Source organism: Penaeus japonicus, unplaced genomic scaffold (genome assembly GCF_977035675.1).
Source record: "Penaeus japonicus unplaced genomic scaffold, GWHDUDI00000001_assembly GWHDUDI00000012, whole genome shotgun sequence".
Classification (NCBI taxonomy): Eukaryota; Metazoa; Arthropoda; class Malacostraca; order Decapoda; family Penaeidae; genus Penaeus; species Penaeus japonicus.
Genome location: NW_028234414.1, coordinates 21,997,590 through 22,007,589, shown reverse-complemented (window position 1 = coordinate 22,007,589; position 10,000 = coordinate 21,997,590). Strand labels below are relative to the sequence as shown.

At 38.6% G+C, this 10,000-nt stretch overlaps 1 protein-coding gene across 4 annotated transcripts in view; it reads left to right on the top strand.

Annotated features, from left to right (window-relative positions):
• Nucleotides 1–380: 380 nt before the first annotated feature.
• LOC122257836 (uncharacterized) overlaps nt 381–10,000 on the top strand; it is a 23,942-nt gene continuing 14,322 nt past the window's right edge. For all 4 annotated transcript variants that reach the window (XM_086542621.1, XM_086542619.1, XM_086542620.1 and 1 more), the window contains exons 1-3: nt 381–540; nt 3,810–4,062; nt 4,371–4,521. In XM_086542621.1, coding sequence (XP_086398747.1) covers nt 3,845–4,062; nt 4,371–4,521 — 369 coding nt within the window. In that variant the 5' untranslated portion in view covers nt 381–540; nt 3,810–3,844. The remainder of the gene's footprint in view (nt 541–3,809; nt 4,063–4,370; nt 4,522–10,000) is intronic.

Here is a 10,000-nt window from a genome sequence, read left to right as displayed (position 1 = left end):
TTCTTTTTAAAAGATCAAAGGCTCTTGGGAGGATCGGATTATCTTTCTTGGTGGGTTCCGAATAGGTGTGACTCATCCGTGTAAAATTTTCCCAAGAAACAGCAAAAGTGTGTCATGTATGAATTTTGCGTCTTATTATGCTACTTTATATAGAATAGCTGATATGTTCGACGTTATTTTTCTCTGCTAAATTTGAGCGGAAAAACTTTAAAAATCCCTCCGTCTCCTAGAAGCGACAAGAATACCTAGAATCCCAACTTGACCTACGCATCATCCTAATCCCCAAAGATCCAGGAAGTGCACCTAGCCCACTTACAAAACCACCCCAACCTCCTCGAAACCTCCCCAATTCCCCAATATTTTGGTCCTAACTCTTCTCCAAGCTCCCAAAGCCTCGTAAAAACCCGTTAAAAAGCGTCGATTTTTAATCTGTCATCGCTCGTCATTTGTTACATCCGGGACCCGCTGTTTCGACGCATGCGCAGAACCCGTGTTTCCTCAACCTCAACTTTGCCACCAACTTCAGTCCTTATTTTAGTTGTAAGTTTCATTCTTTTGATGGGTTTCTCGGGCTTTTAAGCCTGCTATTAAGGTAGTTTGATCTCTCATCTACTTCCGAGAGGGAGAATAAAGAGCCTAGGATGCACATCGAGCCATAAATAAGAGCAAATATGTCGAGATGTCTTGAGTTGTCTCCCCTTTTCCCAGTTAAAGTCCGGTTGACATCAATGTAGATTTTCATGCAATAGAAATACGTCATGTAGGAGGTCATGAGCCCGATTGGCTCGTTTGGTCATGGCGTAATTTTAGGAATAGGTTTGAAAAGGCGAATTGGGAGAGGAGAGACGTCCAGAGCCCAATTACGGTGGTTGAAGGTCACTCCTAAAGGGAAGGAAAGACTTCGTAGACAAATATGTACGACTCGTATATCACCCGTTTATGGGCCTATGCGCTGATTTAGGCCTCGGATCCCCTTGGTTTGAGTGATTTGGGAATCAGAGCGGTGGTGGTGATACGAGGCAGAGTGATAGAAATACCTTCATGTTTTGTGTGTATGGATTAATTACCATTGTTGTGGTGAAAGCTGGTTGGTCGGGAATCAGCTGTTAATTTTGTTTACAACGGATCAGAACGCAAAAACGGATCCAAATAGCCCCAAAACGACCAGGATTTGACCAGAGGCGTGTGGGTTCTCTCTGATTATCATTTATATTTGGAAGGAAAAGAGGTATAAAGTTGAAACAAAGCTGTTCTCTTGACAGAAATAATGGAGATGTTTGTTTGTTTATGATTTATAGTTTTCGAAGTTTTTGCTCTATGTTGGCATATTATTCTATTTTGAAGTATGGAATAGGTAGCTTAGGTTAATGGCTTAAATATGAGTGGGGTAAGCTAGGGTATAGTGTTATATTAATGAGATAAGTTGGAAGATATTGATAGATAGGTAAGAGTGAAACGTGTCTATTTATTCTCGTGTAATTTAAGCGCAGGAAGAAGGAAATGCAAGCGCAATTGTGTGTACATCATGTGCAGACATGGAAATCGACATTCACACATAACCACAAACATAAACAAGAAAAAATTTATATACACATTTAGAAGATAGGAAATGTAAAACAATTACACATAACCTTACGTAAATACTCATATAAATGTAGAACTATATATTTATATCTACACAAACATATTTAGATGCTGATAACATATATTTCTAAACCTTCATATGTATGGAAATTCACACACACACACATACACATATATATATGCACACACATGCACATGCACACTTGCACAGTTAAATAAATACATATCCTGGCTCATAAATGTAAGTGCAAATGTCCACATACTTATTGTGTACACACCCACACTCAAAGTTGTACACTCATTAATTTACCCACCCACTCATAAATTTACACACCCACACTCATAAATTTACACACCCACACTCATAAATTTACACACCCACACTCATAAATTTACACACCCACACACAAATTTATACACCCATATGCTTATAAATTCTCACACTACAGATTTGTAAATGCACATACCACACGTGTAAATGCACACACCCATGTTGATATAAAGATATGCAAAAACACAAAGACATAGGCAAACACTAATTAACATATAGGCAAGCATATCTGTGAAAACATTAATATACAAAGACATGTGCACTCATGAAAGAACAGATATAACACAAAGAGAAATCTTGGTATCTTTAATGATGCTGAACAATTTGTGTTAACCCTATTGCAATATTAGCAAATGAGGAAGTCTGCTATCTTTAAATACTGAAATGTTACTCCTATTTCAGCCCCTATGAAAAAGCCATTGCTTTATCTGTTTATTGGGAAAACCTGATTAGATTGGTTTTGTTTATATCTTGATTATGAAAAAAAAAAAATGTTTGCTTGTAAATTTGTGATTTTGGCAATGTTTGTTTTGAATCATATTCTTTGTATGCAGCAAACGGTGAACGATAATTGATTCTTGTTTTGGAATAGTCAAAAGTGAATCAGAAATGTAGCAATATGTTTATAATTGATGTTACACAAGTTAAATGGCAGCCTTCAAGTCTTGTCATATATTATATGGGAATATTACAGCTGTTAGATGACACAGCTGTATGTATATATATATTTTTTTTTATAGTATCTAAAAAGTGTGTTCTACCAAGTAGGACAGAGCTAACAAAACAATCTTTTGTAGTTTTCACACAAGGATGATAATGTTCTTAGGTCTAATTATATATATGACAGCCTTTTCATAAGCTTTCATTTATCTTTGTTTTTTATTTTCCTTGATAAATTGAACTTATCAGATAGTTTGTGCTATCAATGTTGTATCCAGCTGTTCAACATGTCTGGTAATCTGATTTTTCCATTACACTTCCTTGTTCCATGATATCCTTGATTCATTTGGCACGTTTCTCAGGGTAAGGCTGCAAGTGACACTGTTGTGTGACCGGTTATGTTTGTTTTATCCTGATAAGTGTTTCCTTGTCTTAATATTTTTTTGTGGGGGGAGGGGGGTAATTTAGGTAACTAAACAAGAGGTAAAGTTTAGTTCTGGTTCTTATTAAGTACTCTAAAGTAAACACTTAAATTTTCTGAAGTCTGCCATAGATATAACTATCAGGAAATGGAGATGTAATCATTTTATAATGAGTTAATATAAGACCTATAAACTATTCTTAATTGATTTGTTTATATACTGATAGACTGCCGTTTTATCAGCATCTGCTTTTGTGCGGGTTTTCACTGAATGTTGTTATATTTCATATTTCTTATTGCTATTGGATATTATTAATGGAACTTTTGTAGAAAATATTGATTAATTGGTAAAATGATATTAGTTATTAGGTATGTCACCTACTTCACTTTGTGTTAACTAATAGTTTTGTGAGACTCTCACTTGGTGGTATGTGGAGTGGCCGCTTACACTTTCATGCTGACTCTTTCATACTGGTGGGAGCATTAAAAGTAGCTTCAAGTTTTGCTTGGTTTATTTGGGTGTTATGAACTTGCACCTGGTGATACCAAGAAATTGAGTTACTAGATTTGTTATGGTGACTGGGAAGTCAATGGCTTGGTGACCAAGTGGCAGATTCTTTTTCCTTACCACAGCCTTAGTTGTGTTACTATATTTTAAGATGGGTCATTAAAATAATGAACAAAAATAGATATAAGCAATGAAGTTGTAGGATTCATAGCTTAATTAAGATAGTGTTACTTGTTTTCAGATATTAAATGTAAATGATAAGGCTGTCTTTTGACCACTAAGCTCATAACTGTTTTGCATTTCAGGCGATCCACTATCGGATATAGGATCACTTAAAAAAATGTCGGTGCTAAACTTAAGTGAGGATATGGTGGAGTGCCCACTATGTATGGAGCCGTTGGAGATGGATGACCTAAACTTCTTCCCATGTACGTGCGGGTACCAAATATGTCGGTTCTGTTGGCATCGGATCCGTACAGACGAGAATGGTCTCTGCCCTGCCTGTCGGAAGGCCTACCCTGAAAACCCTGCAGACTTCAAGCCCTTATCGCATGAAGAGTGTGTATTTTGAACTCTTTCTTTTTTTGTGTGTGTTTGTGCCTATGAATTATTATTATTATTTTATGGGTTTATAATACTGATGTGAAAGTGATGCACATTTTTGAATGAATAACATAGGAATATACTGAAGAAGAAAGTTCACAGAGATTGGAGTTGTCCACTTTCTCTAATCTTCTATCACTACCTGGTTGTTCTAAATTAATTTTGTTTTGTATGTGTGCTTGTGTTTTATACAGATATGAAGAGATAAATAACATTTTCCCAAAATCAAGAATGTTTTAACTTACATAACATTACCCTCCCAGGCTGCAGCGAATAAGGCAGGAAAAGCGTCAGAAGGATGCGCAACGTAAGCAAAAGGTGACGGAGAACCGAAAACACCTCGCCAATGTCCGTGTGGTGCAGAAGAACCTCGTGTTTGTGGTTGGTCTCTCTACGCGGCTAGCAGATGCGGAGGTAATTTGTTTTCTCGCTTTTGTTTATGTTGAAGCAAATTGTAGTTCTTTTAGTCTCCCCTTATTTTACACAAACCTTTTTCTGTGGCTTTTGTTCTCCATGGGTTTTACCAAGAAGAAATGACAATAGATTTTTATGCACAAATAAGTTGAAAACTACATAGCTCAGTAGTTTCAATACTGCAAATAGCATCAGTAGCTTCTTGCATCTCTTCTGTGCTTGTTGCTGCTCCTTATTGCTATATCTTCAAGGTCTTCAAATCCTTACATGTGTATTGCCTGAAATCAACCATGATCTGCTACCCCTTAAGAGTAGCTTAATTTATTTTGTTTATGTTTGCAGTATGCCCCCTAGAATATTCAAAATTTCAGATCCATTAGATAAATTTTAAGTGGTAGAAAAGACCTCTGATTATACGTGTTTTGACCCGAGAAGATGTCGTCGTCATCCAGAAGAATTGTAAGACATCTTTTCCCCATGGGATGCAGACTCAAAGCAACAAAATCAGACTTTTTGAGCTGTCCAAAATGAGTAGATCTTATCACAGAGTGGGAGATAAACATGCAGAATATCAAATTATTCTTAAATATTGAAAGTTAACCCATTCATGCTAAGGCTTGCATTTGCATAATGCCTCTCCCGCTGACTTGATAACAAGCATGAGCAGTGACTAAGCGGGAGATTTCTCCGGGCGTGATGCCACGCTGCGACTCTATGAGCACTTTTCACCCACCTGCTTCAGTGGGATGATAATAAGAGGTTTTTGTATTTGTTTACATTATTTTCACAATGGATGAAAATGTTCCTATACAAATGAAACTCCTATGATTATGTGCACTTGCTTTGAGGGAGAGATTATGATGTGCTTGGATGTCACCCGGAGGGAGCTGAATATTAGCATGACATTATAGGATGTCACCTGGTACGAATGGAATGACGAAAATACAGAATTGATTTTCCTTTTGAATCTGGAAAATCCCAAGGAATGGAGGAAGTCCCCTGCTACAAAAATTGTTTCAGGGTAGAAAATAGGCCTCTACAAAACAAAATGATAAGAATTATCCATCATTTACCTTGTGAGAAGTGAAGTGGATTTTTTCCGTTTGTTTGAATCCTAATAAGTCCCCCAGAGAAAATAAGATAAAGGACTTTCAAAACTTGTGGAAGGTAAACATGCAAAAAATACAAAATTAGATAACTGCTACTATCACTGGGTGATGTGAAGTTTACTATTATATACTTACTGTATAAAGAATGTCAAAAAACTTTTTATTTTTTCTTCATACAGAATATGAAGAGCAAGTAAGATCAAAACAAATAAGTAGTAAATTACTGGTATTTTCAGAAATATAGGATATATATCCTGAACTTGTTATATCTTCATCTTCAGTAACATATTGAATTCATTACATGAAGAATAAAATGTTTTTTATTGTGTGAAATGCAAATTGAAATTGAGACAAGAGGTTAAATGCTTGGCAATTGCTTTATTGCCTGTGTTACTTAGGAATTACCTTTTAAGACACTATGTCAGCTATCCAGATTTTATGTGCCAAGAGGGATTCTAGGACATGCTGATTATTCATTAGGAAAAATCCCTAAGTTAGGACTGATAAGTGGATGTCTGAACCCGTTAATGACGGGGCTATTTTGACTCTAAATGGTCTAAATACTGGGATATTTCTAATGCATAAGCCTAATGCCACGGGATGCTTGCCCGCACTGGCCGTGGCCGAGCGCTGTATACCTGATCAGCCAGCGTGCCAGCCTGGAGGATAGCCAAGACAAAATATCTCGTCCCCATTGGCCGACCCTGCCACCACATGATGTGATATCTTGTCCCCATCATTAATGGGTTAAAGAGTTAGTTGAACATTTTTACAAGTACTGACCCTAATGTAATCCCAGGTTAGATCCACCTACCCCCTCTCTCCCAGACACTCTTACTACATGACCCAGCTGCTAACTTGTCAAATAGCATATGGTATGTGTATATATGAGAAATAGCTGTATTCCTTAATGATTGGTCCACTTCCCAACATATATGGGAAAAATTTAAGTGAAACCGATGTCCCCACATATAGTAGGTGATGCTTAATGTTGTACACTTGTAGTATGCATTCTTGTATTTGCAAATTTCAAGCAGCTGTGGAGGGGTTGGGAATGAAGTCTTTTTGTAGTTTAAAGGGTGAATCTAATTATATATCTATCTCTCCTTATCTGTATATTTTGCTATGCATATATCAATCTTCCTAAGTGTTTTTTTTTTTTACATTCTTGTTTACATAGAAATATTTCTCTTTGATGGCTTTGTTGATATCCTTTATATAAGATTAGATATTTCTAACCCAAGAACTGTACAATTTAACAGATCTGACCATCCTTATGATACACACTTAACCCATTGGTCGCGGTTTCGAAGTTAGTGTAATTAGGCTTAATACGGTATTACCCTATATGGCCCGGATGTCCGCACGGTATTTTTATTTCGCTCGGGCGGTGTGGGAGGCCGCGCTCGAGGCAGTTTGACATCGGTTTTCCCTTTCGTTGGAAAACTGGAGAGGCTTGAAAATAACATTTTTTTCCAATATTATAGACTCGTATACGAAGTCTTTAGAAGACGTAAGAAGTTTGATAATGTAATAGAAAACGCTCGGGCGGTGTGGGAGGCCGCGCTCGAGGCAGTTTGACATCGGTTTTCCCTTTCGTTGGAAAACTGGAGAGGCTTGAAAATAACTTTTTTTTCCAATATTATAGACTCGTATAAGAAGTCTTTAGAAGACGTAAGCAGTTCGATAACGTAATAGAAAACGCTCGGGCGGTGTAGGAGGCCGCGCTCGAAGCAGTTTGACATCAGTTTTGCCTTTTGTTGGAAAACTGGGGAGGCTTGAAAATAACACATTTTTCCATTATTTTAGACTCGTATAGGAAGTCTTTAGAAGACGTAAACAGTTCGATAATGCAATAAGATAATTCATAACTCTTTACATTAGCTCTTTTATGGTGTAATTATTCCCATGAATCTACGTAACATTGTTCGATAGCAAATAAAAAAGTGGATTTGAATCTTTTTTTTTTTTTTCCAGAAACGATATAAATGGCATGACAATCGGAAATTGTTTTATTTGACCAATGTCATAGCATATTCTATATGTATGTGAGGTTATGTTTCTTGGAATTACATGTGGGGAATAAAAAAGGGAGTGAAGCATATACATGTATTACATGTAAAATAACTATTTACAATATATACATTTTACATACCCTCTAATAATTTACCTTATTGTGATATACTTCGAAACAGGTAAAAACACATAGAGGAACTTTACAAATGAGGCACTCTGCCTTAGTCATTTTCCTTTTGCCATGTGTGTAACACACATGGCACCTCTTATACTTCTTTCCATCAATCTCTCTGATGACGTGGGGGTTTCTGCCCTGCAATCTAAGTGCAGAATTAGTTACCGATGGCCTTCCCCTTCCGCTATACTTGGGTGCCTCGGGCAGATATTCCCGGAGAAGGCCCCTGACCACCTCCTCCCGGAATGCCAGCTGTTGTAATTTTTGGCTGCCAACTTCTCGGTACAAGGCAAAAGCATTTGTCATAGCCAAATCGAAAAGGTAGAAGAATACCTTCTTGTACCATTTGAGGCTCCTCCTTGCTGCAGGATATGAGGAAGCCAGCTGATCACTCACATCTACACCCTTCATCCCCTCGTTGTAGTCTATGATTGCCCTAGGCTTTACTACGTTCTGCCCTTGTCTATTCAATCTATCGATTTGCACCATTTCTGAGTTATGCATTGTAGACAAAACATGGAGGGGTTTTTTATCAACCCACTTCAGACAGAGCATTCCCGTAGGTGTACTTCTATGGTCTGCTTCGTTTAGCTTCAACTTGGTGAAGTCTTTTGGCATCCATTTTCTATTCGGCCTCACTGTACCACAGGCATTAGTTTTTCTGCCTTGCAGCCAATGAAATAACGTGGGAGATGTGTACCAGTTATCCACATATAGCGTATAACCTTTATCTAGTACGTGTGCTGCCTCCATGAGGTCGGAGACAGCTTTGTGTGAGGCCGGCATGTTACCCCTATCTTGGCCGGTATAAAACCGGAAAGAACATGTGTACCCACATGTCGGGCCTGATGACACAGACAGCTTATACACCTTGAGGCCAAACCTAGCTCCCTTACTTGGATTATATGTCACGAAGCTTAGGCGGCCCCTAAACTTCCACAGGCTTTCGTCGACTGTAATGCACTGTGGTGGTGTGTATGCCTCGAGACAGTTTTTCTGCAGTAGTTGGACTATTCGTCCAAGCTTCCACAGCCTGTTGGTTCCATCTTGGAAAGCATTATCTGCAAAATGGAGTGAAGTGGAGATTTGGTCAAACCTGTCTCTGGGCATGTGCTTCGGAAAAAATGGGGACTCGTGCAGGTCATCCTTCGACCAGTACTGAGCCTGGCGCGGCTTCGGCGATATCCCCATCATTATCCGCAATGCGATCCATATTTGCAGTTCAGGGACTGTCAAAGGCATCCACCTTCGTTCTTGGCCCTTCACCATGTTTGGATGTGAATCGGCGTACCTGTAATGGAGAATAAAACATTCAATGGAGTTATAGCTTGACTATCTATTCAGAACAGGTTGAATTTTTGTATCATTTTTTCAAAATGATGAGGATGGGAACTTACCTGTTAGTTTCTTCGACGATGATGTTCATCATCTCGTCATTGAAAAAAATCTTCAAAAAATCGTGTGGCGACGATGAGGCATCGAGGTTTGCCCTCAAACCCGGTGTCGCCGTAAAGCCGATTTTTCTCGGGACGTTTTCTTTTCTACGCCACTGAAACCCTGCACTGCCTGGTGAATTTCGAAAAAGCATGAAATTAGAAAAGCCCGATAACGGCTCATCGGACGGACTGTGAAGCTCCACGTACCTGGAGAATTTCGTTCATGAACTTTGGCAGCATAGACCGACAATGGCTCGTCAGAGTCTATGCTGCTGTTGTGAATGTCCACGAAATCGATTTCGTCATCGGACGAATCACAGTCAGTGTCAGGGTCTTCATTTCTTTCTCGGCGTGAGAGAGGGACATAGTCTTCAACTACGTCTTCTACCTCCTCATCAGAGAAGTCAAAAAATGAATATGTCGAAGTACCTGGAATGGAGTTGAGATCTGGGCTTTGTTTTCAGAATTCTTGTCAATGATAACTCAGTACAACATATGGCATGACAAAAAAAGATTACCTTGACCTACCTGGAGTGGCTTCCATGTTTGTTGTGTGGTCTACCAAAATCAGACGGGGTTTTTATTCAAAACTGTAGCCAATCAGCACTCAATACAATATGTGGCGTGACATTCCAACCAATCACGTAATATGGGGTGACTTTAGAACAGGGAATGGGGTAAATGGATATGACGTCACTACAGCGCGGTAAATTTGAGGGGAGAGGGAGGGAAGATGGAGGGAG